Source organism: Euwallacea similis, chromosome 19, assembly GCF_039881205.1.
Source record: "Euwallacea similis isolate ESF13 chromosome 19, ESF131.1, whole genome shotgun sequence".
NCBI classification, from domain to species: Eukaryota; Metazoa; Arthropoda; class Insecta; order Coleoptera; family Curculionidae; genus Euwallacea; species Euwallacea similis.
The window spans coordinates 2,671,371-2,688,698 of NC_089627.1; the positions used below are offsets into that span (position 1 = coordinate 2,671,371).

A 17,328-nucleotide genomic window follows, 5' to 3' on the forward strand; every position below is an offset into this window, starting at 1 on the left:
TTTTTAGCGTGTAGTACACTAAATTTTGTTAAAATTAAAAAAATTGTTGTTGGATTGAAATACGGATATTTTCTTTTAAGCTAGAGTTCCATAGGAAAGCATTACCGTAAAATAGTGAGCACTATAATAAGGTTGTCCGTGCATTTTATCTAACTATTATTATTAATTTAATAATAATAGAAGTATTTTCAATAATTAAACTTAAAATTAAAAAACTATTAAAGCTGAAAAAGTCAGTGCAAAAATGATAAAAGAGCCCCCGGGGTTAGTAGGTTGGTATTGAGGTACCTTCAACCTGGTGATGCTTAAATGGCACGCTCGCAATAAGGTGCTCGTTTTGCAGCAAATTAAGAAAAAATAGTGGAAACAGTCTGTTATTTTTGCAAAGCTGTTTGAACTATTAAACTTAACATTTCAAGCAAAATAAGACATTCAGACTCATTTTTCTCACTTCAGACGAAAACGTGATTCATTCTACATGTTTAATATCACCTCAACCTCTCACCTCCGTTCAGTTTTTAGGACGAAAAGGGCTTAAAGCCAGCTTTTTAACAAATTAATTAAATAAATACTTAATAAATTACAACGCAGTTTCTCGAAGTTCTACAAAAGGCAAGACTGAAAACATTTGTGCTCAAAAACATTCAACATGTCTGTGAGTTCTCCACTTTCAGTGAAGGAGAACTCACGCCTTCTCCATTGAAGTGTTTAAAGGAATTACCAAATTACTGAAAAACACCTCCATTTTTTTAGAGTTTACGTCTAGTTGTTTTTCTGGAATATAACTCGCGAGTTTCTTGTCAATGTTCAGGATTATGTCGTCTTCCATCCAAAGGGAGCTCTTGGTGATTTCTATCCGCTTATAAGCGAGGAACTTGTGTAGTGAATAGACACAAGCAAATATGGAACTTACGAATAGCGCGTACATGAAGAAAGTTTGAGCTAACGGTATAATATACAGATAGAGTTTGAAGCGGATTTTCAGGAAGGTTGGAAGACCATACATTCCCTGAAATGGAAACATTTCTTTAGTGTGTGGCTTAAAGTGGTAGATAAACATGAAATTTATGGGAATCAGAAATATATCAAAAAGTAAAAATGAACTTATACATATTTACTTATATTTACCCATATTTTAGGTTTAGCTGCACTCTAGCCTCTATTATTTAAGGAATTTTTTATACTTCTGTAGCAATAAATCATAAAGAATGTAAATACAACCTATTACCGAAAATCAACAATTAGCCTATGCAATGAAGCTTCAAATCGTGCGTAATCTTATTACGTAACAAAGTCGTGTAATAGATTGGCGTAATCTTGACAACTACGTCTCGATGACTGTGCAGCTTTAGAATTATAGAATACAAACAAGACAACTATAATTTCTGGAGTTTGGCAGAATTATTAAGACTTCAATAAGTTTAGGTCCAAACGGTCATAAATTCGACTTAGACTCGGTCGTGAACATTCGCCTCGCTTATAATATGCTGTTTACTGTTTTCATAAGGTAATTTACTATTAATTTAATGCATTTTATTCTGTTCACCTTTCGTTAATAACAAAAGGAAAAGGAACTTACAATTTCAGTCCACAATAGCGGCAACGTCATGTTGCTGAACTTTTCAGAGTTGGCGATGTTCTTCAGGTTCCCCAAAAATATGTTGATCTGGTACCTTATCGCAAGTTTGATGGGTGTCCCAGAGTTCTGAAATTACATATCGTCATTATTCTTTTTTTCAAGACATCAAGAATGTTTATGAAAAAGGGAGCCATAATTTGGTTTCAGTGGTACGGGTATGTTAAATATTCTTTAAATCATGTTAAATGTGAAGAATTATTCATTACGGCTAAAAAATATATAGTTAAGTCGTTGTCTTTTTTTAAGTGATTAATAGTAGATTGTGCAACTGGTGCCGAAAATTTAATTTTTCTCAAACGTGAGATAGTTTGTCAACATGAGCCAAAGATGAGTGTGACATGTGATTCGCGCATGTCTTTCAACCATTTGTTACCTTTAAAACGGTAACGATTTTTCATTCAACAAATTTTGGGATTATTGAGTGAATATCCAACTAATACTATGCAGGTAAGTGAACATGTTTGCAATCTTCCAGACATACTTAGATTACTGCACTTACCGGCTCAATTATTACGTAGCTTTGATGCTTTTCTTTTTGGGGGTTCAGGCCGCTCTTCACCTTATTGAAAAGCACTTTGTCGCCCTCAAAAAAGTGGGGGTAGCTGAGCGCTATCGGGAATCCATAGTAGCACCCCCTCACATCTAGCAGGCCTTTAGGGTGGCATTGGTCGATATTCTTGGCCTTGCAGAAACACCGGTTTTTCGGATGTACTCTACCATTGTCGTCCGATTCAGGGTCAAAATTGTAGACGTAGGATTTAAAGCCATCTTCAACTGTCTCACCCACACGAACCTAAAATTGTACTGGAGAACTAATTTCCAAATTTCAAATGATATATTTTAGCTTACCAAAGACTTGGCCCTGCACATGCTTTTCCTGAAGAACCGCAACGTGTCGTTTGGCTTGATGTTACCGGGGAACTTGGTACCGTCCGAGGAATTCTGAATATCGCCACAAGGACTGTCCCATTGGGGAATTTTAGTAGCCCCATTGTAAGTAGCCACCAGGCCTATATTATTTATTCCCAACTTAGTCCCTGTGTATACAGTCTCGTAGTCTCCCTTGAAGTCATACATCTGAAGTGAGTAATTATTTATCTGATTAGAGCATGGCTTTTGACTTCGTCTTTGCAAAGTTTACCCTATCGATTAGGCCCAATTTGCTGAAATAAATCCATGAGGGCATGAAAGTGTTGCCCAAATCCACCAATGTACTCTTGTAGCCAAACATGAATTCTTTGGCAGTCATTGCGACGAGAGGTTGGGAATTACTTTGCCGGATTATTACGTTGAGGCCTAGTCGGGTGAAGATGTTTTTGGTTGCTACCACGTCGCCAATACCCTGAAGTAAAATGGACAATTCTGAGCTTTCAAAGAATAAATAAGTCTTTAAGGTGAATTTGGAGCCAGAAATACGTTGGAACTTACCACTGAAATTGCATTATTTAAATCATTTTGTAAGCCGTTTTTGTTTAGAAATTTATTCCTTTTGATTTCGTTTTTGCTTAAGGTTAGCAGAGCTAAAAAGTCCGAAAATTCTGCTAATTTTAAATTTAAAAAAATATGAATTTCTTCGGAAAATTGCATTTTTCAAGTTTTCCAGAAGCTCGACAGGTGTGGACGGCATGAATGATATTCCTGTTTATTCATATGAGAAAGTAACATTTCCTAATTCATAGAGTTGATTTCTGCTATAAATATATAGCAGTGAGATAAATCAAAACAGCAGGATTTTCTTGAAAAGTTGTTTACAAATTTAAAAAATCGATTTCTGGAGCAAGCAACTCGATGCATTATTACTTAGTTTTGTTCATCAATTTCCAAGTCTAATAATGAAAAGTATCGTTTTTTAAACGTCCGAAATTTCTGTGTTCGGCTTCATCTTACACGAAAAAGCGTCAGGCGCGTGCGACAAAATGCTATTTTTTGGGCTATCGTTAGAGCATCATAAAACCATTATTTTCAGTGTACCCTGAGATTTTTTGCATGTCAAAACAGAAATTTCCACGCAAAATACAAATTTATATTTTATGTTATGGTTCTGTTGTAATTGTACATTTTTTAATGTTTGGTCAAATGGTCTTAACCAAAATTGCAACAACAATATCATTAACTTGACTTTGGTATCTATATGATACAAATAAATGCGAGATTATTTTTGAAGCATTATATTATTTCAAAATCGAATGCGTTCAATAGAAATGCTGCAGATCTACAAGCATATATAGTATAGAATAAGAACTTTTACAGTATGTGTAGTAATCAGTACATGATAGGTCAGGTTTATACCGTTGGAGAGGAATTTAAAATATGTAAAAATGTATGTGTTGCATAATTTTGCTTGGACAGGTGCTGAAGCGTTCTTTGGTGTAGTGTTGTCAACACGTATAAAGTGGTAATGATGCATTAAATTTTAGCATAAATTTGAGGGCCTTGTTATGACGGCAAAGCAGGTTTTCAGTTGAAAAAATGCATGGTTGGTGTGCCCCGTGTCCCTCTTCAATACACCTTCTTCTGCATCTGTAATGATCTTATTTCGAGCTTATCTTCCTTTTTCCCAGTCACGTCCAAAACCTGCTTTTCAAGATCATATAGAAATTTTTCAAGCCAATTTTATGCCATTTTTGTGGGCCCCACCGCAAATTTCTTTCGTAGAAAACTTTTGATTCGATGCAATTATATCACCAGCGATTTCATTACAACTACTTATCTGTGTTGTAACTATTACACTACATATAATATTAGCACCACGTACCCAGATCTTTCATTACATCTCTGCAAGCCGCTTGCACTTAATCAGCTGCTCATCACAATGAAAGGAAAGATAGGGAACCTTTAAAGCAGGGATCATTTGCGGTTGGGTTCTTCTCGTCAATTTGAGTGTGGTTAACTTACCAACAAAGCAATGTTTGGTAGAACGAGTACATCATCCTCTTTTCGGTCTCCGGATAAGAAAGGATCCCATACTAAGGGATGAGTGGGTACCGAGCTTAAGGTACCGTTGTCGTTGAAGATTATGTCGTTATGGCTCATTAATTCTCTGCAAAAGAGAAGGATGGTTGATCTGACTAAAATTCGCTCCTGTTAACATACAGATTCTATTAAACCTAAATAAATGGCACATATTTTATGCTTATATGATTTTTTTCAGGGAAAATGAGGCAAAGTGTCTACCACACCTTGTATACAGTCTGCCCCAGATAAGGGTGAATAGCATGGGGATCTCGGAAACGGTAATAGATACAAAATGGTTTAAATTGGTAAAAAGTTGGGCAATTTAAAGCAAATTAATAATCTGTTTTTATGCCGACTGGTTATGAAAATATCTGCAAAAAAACGAATTTGGCGGTTTTCGTTTTTTGCAACGGTTATTGTTAGAGGAATGAAAGTTTTACATTATTAAGGCACTTTTTTGAGAGCTCCTTAGCAGTGTTGCCAATTTTCTTGTTAAATCCTTACTTTCGGAGAAAAATTGGTAAACTTTTGATTTTCATATAGGCGTGATACCGATTATTCATATTTTCAAAATCATCATAAAATTCCCTTTTCAGTCATGTATTAAATTTTATATTTTTCTCAGAAACTCTATGAGTTATAGCTATTAAAGCATTTTTTGATAAGTTGGCCACGATTTTGACTTATAGTAATAATACATATTAAATAAATGAATGTTGTGGAAACGTCAAAATTATTTTAAAGTTGTAAAATCTTAAATTTGTTTGACGTGTGCATAATTATATTTACTTACGCGTATTACTGAGATCAGCATAAAATTTAAAAAAATAACTCTTTCAAATTATGTATTTAATAACAACAATACAGTTAAACTTGAATCGAATAGAAATTTCAAATTATAACAAATGTTCAAATAAACCACCATTATTTTCCAAGCATAGCTATACAGGGTATTTCAAATTCGACCCTCACCATTGGGATCTCGGAAACTAGAGGAGATACGAAAAAGTTTAAATAGGGGCAAAGTTGCGCATTGTTGTAACATTTAATAATAATTTAGTTTTGTCTCTGTCAGTAGGTTATTTCTAGTATCTTCTTTCATTCTGGTTCCATACTTCATCCTAGGTTTTTCAAAAGCACCAAACTCAGCTAAATGTTCGTCCAAAGTTTTAAATAATATTCTATGCGGCTGTTGTCTTTCCGGATATAACTCAAAATACATTTGAGCTGTTTTCGTACTGTTCCTATAAAATTTGTAATAAAGTCTTAACATATCTCGTTTTTCTTCACTTCGGAAACTCATTTTCATTGGAAATCTGCACACGCTCTAAATTCGTTTGAGAAGTTCTGTCATATAACGCGAACAAAAGAAAGTCTTTCGATGGAGTCAAGGCCAACTATGTAATATTTCTTTTTATTTAAATATTTCGGCTTTTAAAAAAGTAAATTATAAGAAGTTCTATATCAATGAATTCAGAATGAAACGCACTATTTTTTTGTCGAAAAATCCAATATGGCGCCCATAAGAAAAAATAAAGTTGATGATGGTAGCCGAAAGACGAAACGTCGGATCGCAAATTTGAATATGTCATTGTGTAGCTGAGAAAAAGTGGCAATGAAAATGTGCTTACGGATTTAACCTTTCTTGTCAAATAACGCTAAAAAAAAATAAAAATGGATTCTCCAATTTTTAGTTTTTCTCGGATATCTTCGGAAGTACTCGGAAAATTAAAATTTTGAAAACGGTATTCGATCAAACACTAGATTGCGCAACTTTGCCCCCATTTAAACTTTTTCGTATCTCCTCTAGTTTCCGAGATCCCAATGGTGAGGGTCGAATTTGAAATACCCTGTATATACTGGGTGTCTAGGCGAACTTTGGATATAAGAGATTAACATGGGAAATTGGTTTTTATTTTTTTGCGCCTGTACGAATTATCCAATTGAGGAATTTTTATATGGAGGTCATAGTACGTAAGACTGACTATCTTTTAGTTTTTTTTTCAATCTTCTAGTTAGAGGCGTTTTGAGCCAAAACGGCTCTAACTAGAAGATTGAAAAAAATACTGAAAAATAGTCGGTTTTGAGTACTATGACCTCCATATAAAAATTCTTCAATTGGATAATTCGTACAGGCGCAAAAAAATTAAAATCAATTTCCCATGTTAATCTTCTATATCCAAAGTTCGCTTGGACACCCTGTACATACCGACCACACTGTACATTTAACTCTGAGTCACTCTGTATATACAGCAGTTCTTCCTACAACGCAGATATTTAACTTCTCTGATCTATCTATCTCTATTTATATGGCTCTGAATTTATCTATATCAATGTATAATAGTACCAACAGAGAACACAGAATGACACATGTGAAAAATGTGCGACAAATGTGAAAAAATAGCAGTAGCATCTGCCCGATAAAATAAAATCTGATAAAAAATACCTAAAAATTATAAGGCTCCACTTTGTATTTAAAGGAGATCAGACCATACGAATTTGTTAATATAATAAAAACTTCATTTTACTTACAGTTTAATTATTTTAAGAATGATTAAAAAATTCCAAGCACTATGCTGGTACCATTTTAAAGTAGTTAACCTACTTGAGTGCCTAAATTAACCTGATATTACTCGATATTTTAATTCAAATCAAATAACTTGAAAATTAAATAAATCTGCAAATCTACGTATGCAAGCCACTTCTTGGTTTATTGACCTGATCGACCGTGAAAAAAATTAAGTTCAAGTTCAGCTTTATTTACCATTCCATTGGTCCATACCATTATTCATTTACAGCACCGCTTTCAGCGAATGCGAGTGATTTGATTGGTTCATGTTCTGAGTGGTTTTTCTATCATATTCACATTATTCATTAGTAAAGAGAGTGTGGTTCCAAACTAGGTCAGATGTTATTAAGCCCAAAAATTTCTTAATTTGGCAATCTACCTTAATCAAATATCCACTTTTAGGTCGCTTACAAGATACCTGCATAAAATTTGCTAAATCACAGCACGTGTAGCAAGTGAAAAGTCAGGAATTAGTAACGAATTTAGTGTTATATAAGTGAATGTTTAATAAAGAATGGATTATTAAGTTTTCTTAGTTTTGGGTTAAATACCGGAATTTCGAGGTCTAGTAGGCGACTATTGAAAGTAGTGAGCTATTTTCTTGCAATCGTATATCGTGTTCCATTGCAAATCTAATTTTCTTCTATATTTCTTCATCTCAAGTTGTAGGTACATAATTTAGGTTTATTTCTGATGCAGGTAAGCTCGCTTTAGATGGTTAAATCGATTTTGATAAATTGCAGTTAACACAGTATTTCTTAAGCACAAGTGTTGCAATGAAGTAGGCAATAAGTGTTTTATAAATTGGAAAATTGTTTTGGAGATTTGATTTATCGCAGATGCAAGAATGCATGGAAATCTTAAATGAATAATTTTTCAAAGCAGTTTTCAATACGAGTATAAATATGTATTTTTCCTTCTCAACACGTGAATGGTCATCTTACCTATAAACGTAAGGACCTACTTCCTGAAATTGAAGCTTCTCATCTTTACCACTCATATACTCCTTACTGTTTGTCACATTCCACAGATACACCTTGAGGAATAAATCCACGGGGGGCTTCTCCCATATAGAGAATATTTCTCCTCCAGGTCCAAATTTTAGTTTCTGTCGAAAGAAGGAAGAGACACTTTAGATTGTTTTGATTTAACTACAGCTAAATAATATAAATTTTCCACAAGTATGCAGTTTACCAAAATAGAAGTTTTTGTTAATCTAGTATGGGTAGCTAGTGGGTGGGTAATTAAATCTAGGTAATTAAAATCTGAAAGGATTTTCATTTGATCTGTTATTCGGTTCTACTTTTAGTTTTTCAGGATTTCAGGTTAGTTATGTTTAGTGCAGGATAGCTCAGGTTCAGGTTAGTTCCTCCCCAAGGTGTTTCCACTTTGTCGTAGTGGGGAGGCTTGTGTGTCTCAAAGGTCGCCCAAGACGTGCCGGCAGTAGCGAAGCTACTGGTATGTGTAACTTAGCCGGACGGGTTGAGGAGGCGAGGCCATACCAAGAGAAACACAAATTCTGGCAGTAGAGATAAAATGCAAAAAAAGGGCAAGCTTAGGTTTTTTTTCAATTTAACATAGTTCCGCATACGCTCCATTTTTGAAACACCTACTTACAAGGAGTTAAAATTCTAGAAATATCTACAAGTTTTCTTTATAACTCGTGGAAGTTTTGAGATAATCAATTCAGATTGTTAGGTGGAATACGTTGTTAAAGTCCTGCTACAAAAAACTCGGACATTCTGTATAGTTATGAGAATTCAGAACTGGTCACTTTTGCAAAAAAATGTATTTTATCTGAAAAATCGTGAAGATTTTTAGTAAATTTTCCAATTTTTAATTTTTTTAAGTTCCTCTAAGTAGTTTTTAGCTTTCAAATTTCCAAAAGTAAAAACTTTAAATCTATCAAGCTGGAATGTCTGGTATCTTCAAACGGAATTTTGAGATCCATGGGAATTTTGTTTGAATTTCATAAGAAACCTTTGGGATTGGTGAACCTACCGATTCATTACAAGATTTCTGAGGCTCTTCTAGATCTTGGTGTGTCTGTGTTAATTTAAAAATATTTCTAAAGTTCTTTATCGGTTTCTCATTTTTTGTTTCTCTTTGAAATTACAAAGAAGTTCTTAAAATTTGAGGAACTTTTAAGAACACTTAAGAATCCTTGGTAATTTTAGGAGCAATTATTATACTTCTGAGGATATTATGAGGCTCTGCTAGAGGTTATAATGAGATCTTTGAAAAGCTACGAGAGGTCTCGCTCTTCTAGAATAATTATACGAAATCTTTGGGTTTTTTGGGAGTTATTTCTAAATATGTTTGTAACTTTTTGAAAATTTATACTCCAGTTTCCTGGAAAATTTCTCTTCAGAGGCATCTTACATTGATTTCGAAAGAGTTTCAAGACACATTGACTTGTTTTTTATAACTTCTTGTACCTAATCTTTCTTCTCGTGAATAAACGATAGTTCAAGACATTGTTGGATTAATAACCGTTATATAACAAGATAATAAATAGATTTGTTTCATACGAATTTTTAGTGAATTATGAACACATTGTAATAAAAAAGGATAATTGAATTTACGATCAGTGAGTTAATGTTTATAAACGATATTTAGGGTTTTTAATACATTAAAATTGAATAAAAAATAAAATCTATACAGAGTGAATCTTAAATAAGGGTTTAACACGATATAGACCACCAAAAACTAATCAAAATTTTTATGTAACATTTTTTCGAAATCTCAAAAACAACTGAAATATGTGCATATGAAAGTTTTAATAAATAACAAAATTTTTAATTATTGTTCGTTCCTGGGCTGAATACAAAAAATGTTCGAAATTGTCGCTATTGGTTTCATTTATACAAATTATCGCTCGCCTTATCCCTGATTCGATGCATTCCGTTAGAAGAGATATTTTTCTTCGAATTATTTCTGCGGCGTTTTCTATCCGTTCATATAACCTGGCAGATAAAAAACACATTGATTTAAGTCTGGTGAGTTTGCGGACTATCTTACTGGTCCAATGCGATCTATCCACCTGTTATATAATTGGTTATTTAAAAAGTTTCGTAATTTTTTTACTTCTTTTCATACCTACATATTTCAGTTGTTATTGAGATTTTAACCAAATGTTTAGACGTGTGTTACATGTTAATATATATGTATAAAGATTTTGCTTAATTTTTGAAGTCTAAGTCATGACAAAAGGAAAACCCTTACTTAAGCTTTACCCTGAATATATAAATGCGAAAATTCAATAGAAACTTACGTATTTGTATATAGAATGGTAGGGATCCACAAACATAATGAAAAGCCCCAACAAAAAGGACCCTACTGCAAATAGGACGAATATTAGGGCACCTGAAACAAAAAAAATATATGTTTTAGTTTCATTTTTCAAGGAGCTTAATTTTTTATGCTGATTTGGTCCATTTTATTCAAAAAGCATTATATACCCAAGTGATTTTTGTTGAAGGAACGTCGACACAAGTACATTTCTTTTTTTGTGTTGGAATGTCGAGAAACAAGTTTTAGCTCTGATTAATCGTGGTATAGTTTGCTTGCTAATTAGGGTTTATGATTATAGTATTACAAAAATCTTGGAGTTGTCTACATAAAATTTCTTCGCCAACTTTCAAAAGGGAGTGGACTTTTCGGCCGATTGGTTTTATTTGCTATTTTGCTGCTGAAAATAGTATCAAATCCAAATCTTGTTCAGGTAAATGTCACCTTATACAAAAACATAAAATTTAAACTTCTTGAGGTAAAAATTCACTGGTTCTTAAACCTTTCGCTTTTATGACAATTTCCCTGTTTGAGAATTTAAATAAAATCGCATTTATTTCCTTAATTTCAATGACAAATTGAGTAATGTTGTGGGATGTGCGATTTTTCCTCATCACTATAGTAAATTTCATGCGTACCAGATGACCTTGCCTCTAAAGTTTAGTCGTTTTGATTAATGTTATTTTATCAATAACGCCATGAATTGGACAATTCAAATTAATTTACGTTAAATTTTAATTTAACTCTGAAAGCAAAAGTTCGTATTTTTACAGTGAGGTATACGCACTTGGATCGACATCTATTATATAGAATAGAGGAAGAAGTACTGTTGGTTTACGTCATGAATACATGTTAATGACTGCCGACTAAATTATCTATTTTTTCCTGATTCTATTAATGTCTGTTCAGTACTAATTGTGATTTATGTTACCATATAGCTGAATTTATTATTTTGAAACATTTTATTGCACGACTCTTGATAAATAATATAAATTATTCGCAAAAAAATATATCCTAACATTGTGTCTTCGTGTTTTTGAGATTTTACCAAACAGCCTACCCATATGTTAATGAATGCCAATAATATATGTTCATGATAATTAAATAAATAGTTAAACATCCCAAAATCGTCAATGGGATTTACTAATTTCGATGGCTTTCAAATAAGGTATTTTATGATTTTAACTTGCGCTTTGTTAGCTCCTTATTAGTATTTTGTAGAAAACCATTCTAAAGAGGACCACTTAGGTGAAGCCTCTTGATTTAATATATTAATATGAGCTTAATATGCGTCACCAAATTTACATGATTTCGATCTTCTTCATTAAATTTATATATTTGTTTTGGTCAGATTTTTTCAAATTTACTGTATACTTACGTTTCCTTGCGTCAATTTTCTTAATTTTCCTATTCTGATTCCCGATTTCCTTTCCTTCCTTAACCGCAGTATCTGTGGACTGGACGGCATTATAAGTTCTTCCTAATAAACCACGTAAAATTATGCCGTAGTCTTTCATTTTTAAGTTATTTTTTTATTATAAAAGTTAATTTTCTAGGTATTTTTTTAATCGCTTGAAACTAGGTGTAGTCTTTGAGCTGTAAAAAAATTCAAAGTTGTATTAATTTAAAGTCAAATTGGTGAAACATAGTGGATATTTGCTGGAGTACCATTTATTGAGTTTTGATATATATTTTTCAAAGGTTCCTTTTATTATCATGATAACCGTCTCTCTTAAGCTGAACCTAACACAGCACACAGTAATTATAGATTAAATGCAATACAAAATCGGGTAATAGGTTTATCAAAAAACATTTAGCCTCGTGAAATTTTTATCTTCATTATGCATTTTTTTATCGCAAAATCAGCATATGCAGGGCGATTAACGTATATCTATGATGCCGTTGGTAAATATTTTAGTTGGATTCCTTTGCATTTCTGAGTTTTTAAATTCATCACAAAAACGCCAAAAAAATTCCATATGTCAAACTACCCATACTTTGTGTCAAACAGTTTTGGAAATTTTGACATTGCAAATTTGACATTTTTCACATATATTTTTTCCCACTTACATTATAATTATCGCATTGATGGCCGTGTATATGCTGATTTTAGGTTAAAATGCGCAATTGAAAAATAAAAATTGACGGGGTGTAATTTCCTCAAAACTGCAAAAAATGGCTCCAAGCTTCACTCATCCATGTACTATAGGCAGGTACCGCCATTTCTAATTCGTATCAATACGCACCTCCAAGTTCCACCCTTTCAAGACTACTCTTCCTTTTTCAAATAAATTCACTCAAATGTCAAACAACTACAGTTTAATCACCCACAACAATTAATGCCAAATAGTGAATGAAGCGAGACTACTTTGTTCTTCACGTGCGTAAACAAACCGGCGTGGTACATCAACCGCGGTATAGAGCACTATATTCACGGGACCCCCGCGTAATGGGCCTTTGGTTATAAATGGAAATCAAACAACTGCTATTAACGACTGCTCTTTGTATATATAGATTGCAGGAATAATTGGGCACCACACGCAGGTACCAGTTCTAGCCAATAGAACGCCGCGGCTGCTGGCTGCAGAAAGATCTTTTACGACGTCAGGAGGTTCCTAGGAGGTTCAAGGATGCATGAGGTGTGCTGTTTGATTTTATGGGGGAAATCGGGTGGTCGACAAGGTAAAACGGAAATTTCAGTTTAAACCAATAATAATTATTGAGATGTAATTTGGGGAGGTGTAAGTATGTGTGCGTCATTGATGAGATCGCAAATAATTTTGTTGGTCACCGCAGAGAGCTTTGTTGGTCATTATTTATCAATCTTTAACAATTGATTTACTTCGTGATTTGTTTATTCATTTTGGCTCTTTGGAAATTTATAAAAAACTTTTCCGAGGTCACTCTTTTTTAACATTCTTTGATATTTTCTGTAAAACTAAGATCGAAATCTGACGAAAGAAATCCATGCTATTGCCTGCTTTCATGCTGCCCCTTAACTAGTTCCTGCTTCTCTATCTTAAATTTTTGAACTTATTTTTTGCTGTTCTATCAATTCAAGTCAGGAAAAGATGGCGACTTGTTTACTAATGAAAAATCCAATATTTTAAATATTTCTATACATTCCTATTACTTAAGATATTTTAAGAGTCCTTGGAAGATTATAGAATCGACAAACACCATCAATTTATTGGCATCTCAATTAATTAGTATTGTTAAAATAGCAAAAATTAATTTGTGATAATTGGATAATTTATGGCAAACCTGAACTATACTTCGTTCGAGAAAATAATTAATCAAATTAAACGTTTCAAGACTGTTTTTATTTTTAATCAGCAATGCAAATGAAACATATATTTTTGGATATTTGTAAAACTACTAAAAGACAAAAAATGCCTCAAAATAAGAAAATTTTAAATTTTTAGAGAAGTGAAAGGTCAAATAACCTTTAGAATGTAAACAAATTCTGTTAGTGAAGAAAAGGGTTAAAAATAGGAAAAAATCCTTAGAAAGTTTGAAGATTTTTAAAGATATTGGACAAAGTTATAGAAAAAATAATTATTTACTTAACAAGTGCGGAAAGTGATACTCTACCTCATGCTGATTACAGCTGATTGAAAGCGTGAAACGGAATTTTATGAGAAGAGATAGAAATACAAAAAATAAAATTATATACATATATAAATCTTTATTTCCTAAGAAACAGGCTATCGACCGTTTGGTCTTTCTGCCTATGTTACAATATTAATAATGTATCTTACAACATTGTCCTTAAATCTCCATCTTCCTAAAAAAAAAGAAGAAGAAGAAGTGAGTACATTTTCAATCTGAATAATGCTCCAACAAGGTCGTGAGAGAGAAGAGGTACCTGGATTATTTTGTCTGTCTTATTAAGCAAAGGGGGTTAAGTAGTCCAGTTATGATAGTTGTCTTTCCATTTCGTGTGTAATTTTAGTAGTTTTTCTGTTATTCTACTCATTTGTGTCCGTTCGTATGAGTTCGTTGGATGGGATGTGAAGAGGGTTTCCGGGGTGTCTTATCTTTGTAATTAGTCTTAGTGCAATTTGTTTTGTAGTTTGAATGCGTTTCCTTGTTTTGATAGTAGTATTTGCTCTCAGTATACATACAGTTGCGTATATGAATATTTAGAAATGGCGGTGTTTTACTTCAAATTTAATATAATTAGTTAAAGAGGTTACAAATTGAGTGACAATTATTAAAAACATTAAAATCCCAATATTCACGTCATTTTAAATGTTTAATAAAAATTCGAATTATAACATACAGTGTAGTAGGTTGATCAAAGGCGACGTGTCCATAAACAATAATCAAAAGTATTTGGAAATTATATTCATATGTCAAAATTCTTTAGTTGCACTCAAATATTTAAATTTATTTCATGAATAAACCAAATCGGGAGTGTTATCAATTAATTAATTTTTATTAGTTCACATTTAAAAGTCGTTATAATAGCATATCTCACCAGTTAAAAATGAAAATTAAAGAGATTAGTTTACCAGAACGCGAGCTTATAATTAAACTACATCTAGATGGTAAAATCTACCAACAAATAAGTGAAACAATGGGAAAATCTATTTCTCCAATTGGGTTTATAGTAAAGAAGTTTAAAATTAATAATTTAATCAGAAATAAGCCCAGAGAAGAACGTCGAAAAAAACTCACGGATCGGGAGGAGAGAAAAGTTGTACAAGAAAAACCTCATAAAAGTGCCAAAAATCTTGTTGCTGATATTGAACAGAATTCTGGTAAGTCAGTTAGTACCGAGACAATCAAACGTATATTAAGAAAGAGAAACTATGCTGGGAGAGTAGCTAGGAAAAAGCCTTTCATTAGTAAAGTTAACCGTTGCAAAAGACTGTCTTTTGCAATGGAACATCGTAACAAGCCGATAGAATTTTGGAGACGCGTCATTTGGTCCGATGAAACAAAAATAAATTTATTTGGTTCCGATGGACGGCAGTATGTGTGGCGAAGACCAGGAATCGCGTTCAAAAAAGAAAATCTGCTTCAAAAGTTCAGACATAGGGGAGGTTTGGTGATGTTATGGGGGTGTATGGCTGCCAATGGTGCAATTTACATATTATAAATGGAATTATAGATAAAATGATATACATTAATATTCTAAAACAACATTTGAGTAGTAGTACTTAAAAATTAGGTCTTCAGGGAAATTATTTGTTCCAGCAAGATAATGACCCAAAACAGTCGGTTAGAATAGTCCAAAAGTGGTTATTGTACAACACTCCAAACTCGTACACCTCTTCAGTCACCGGATCTTAACCCAATTGAGCATCTTTAACAAAATTTAAAATATCGGATAAGCAAATACAAGATCTCTAACATAACAGACCGTATTGCGACTATTCATGAAGAATGGAGTAAAACTGATGTTTAACAACTTAAAAAACTTGTCGACTCGATGCCAAAACAGTTAGAAGCCGTTATCCAAGCTAAGGGTTATTCGACTAAATGTTAGAAATTTTAATATAGATTTTGTTTTTCCTGATTAATTTTAAGAAAAATTTTCCAAATACTTTTGTATCATTAGTTTTATGGTTGTTTAATTAAGTATTTAATGTTATTGTTTTCGTATCATACGTTCAGAAATATGTTATATGTATTAATAAATAACTGCTTTTGTTATTAACAGTATGTTCTTTTCTGATAAACGGAAAATAAGGTCATTTTTAATAAAAATAAAAATAACATTTCCAAGTACTTATGTGCGTAACTGTATGTCTGTACTCCAGTAGCGGTCTGCAGGTGGAGTTGTTGATTTTAATGGCCGTTTTTGTATTAATACTCTTGTCTTTATATGTCAGTGCTCTAAAGTGTTTAATCCTTTTAATAATTTCCGTTCTCGTCTTTTCTACGTGTTTGGTGAATTTCAACTTGTCTATTATTATCCCCATATATTTTACGTCATGTTTTGCTTGAGTTCGGTGACCGTCTGCTATTATTGTTGGGAAGTTTTCTTTAATTTGATGGTTTGGTAGTAAGAGTTAGTTTTTGGTGGCGTTAGGTGTTAATATCCATCTGTAGAACCAAGTTATTGTTCTGTCTGTCAGTGATTGAAGCTTTTTCACCACTTTCGCGGTGGTTTTGTCGTGCACCATCAGTGCCGTATCGTCTGCGTATTGCAGTATGTAGGCTGTTTTGTCAAAATAGTTTTTGCCTTGCAAGTTGTGGTTGTGTATGTCATGGCAATATATGTTGTAAAGAAATGGTGATAATTGCGATCCCTGTGGGAGCCCTTGTTCAGGGAGAATAAAATTATCGTTTCTAGGAAAGTCTATAGTTATAAATAATGCGCCCCGTAATGTTGTGTTGAAAAATGTTGCTTTACTTAGAATTTTTCTTATTGTGGGAAAAATTTGGAGTCGATCAACAAAATAGTCCGTTAATTTAATTATTGACATAAATTTAAAAAGTAATCGACCTTAAATAATTTTTGTGAGAACTTCGACCGGCTCCTGCATATTCCCAAATTCCTTTTTCCCAGTTTTTCAAAAATTGTACTTTATATTCTACAACCTAAAATTCGGCATTAGTTGCTACTTCATTATTATAATCTTGCCTATAATAGTACCGCAACCCACACTAATTAGTATCGTGATATTTTAACACATTATGGCATATTAAGACACGAGTATCATAAAGCAATTCGTTGTCGCACCATTCCAATTTTTGAAACGAGGAGCAACGATTTATGTATGAGCATGGCATGAGCCTGATGAATCGCGTATCTAATCGCGTCTGTACTATTTTTCAAGTAAGCAGGATTTTCATATTTATACTATTATAAATGCAGCACAAAGATTTAATGAATATATTCTTAAACTCATTTCAATTA

The 17,328-nt window shown here is 32.9% G+C and overlaps 2 protein-coding genes across 3 annotated transcripts in view; both read right to left on the minus strand.

Annotated features, from left to right (window-relative positions):
* Positions 1-17,328, minus strand: part of LOC136415142 (CXXC-type zinc finger protein 1-like) — a 140,886-nt gene that overhangs the window by 17,284 nt on the left and 106,274 nt on the right. The window lies entirely within an intron of this gene.
* LOC136415138 (scavenger receptor class B member 1-like) overlaps positions 3-17,328 on the minus strand; it is a 36,243-nt gene continuing 18,917 nt past the window's right edge. Inside the window, exons 1-9 of one of the 2 annotated variants that reach the window (XM_066399579.1) lie at positions 11,833-11,986; positions 10,438-10,529; positions 8,108-8,271; positions 4,535-4,679; positions 2,781-2,981; positions 2,489-2,716; positions 2,139-2,432; positions 1,580-1,705; positions 3-1,009 (exon numbers count right to left, since the gene is read on the minus strand). In XM_066399579.1, coding sequence (XP_066255676.1) covers positions 686-1,009; positions 1,580-1,705; positions 2,139-2,432; positions 2,489-2,716; positions 2,781-2,981; positions 4,535-4,679; positions 8,108-8,271; positions 10,438-10,529; positions 11,833-11,971 — 1,713 coding nt within the window. In that variant the 5' untranslated portion in view covers positions 11,972-11,986 and the 3' untranslated portion in view covers positions 3-685. Of the gene's footprint in view, positions 1,010-1,579; positions 1,706-2,138; positions 2,433-2,488; positions 2,717-2,780; positions 2,982-4,534; positions 4,680-8,107; positions 8,272-10,437; positions 10,530-11,832; positions 11,987-17,328 lie in introns of those variants that run through there. The other variant, XM_066399580.1, reaches the window with a different exon arrangement.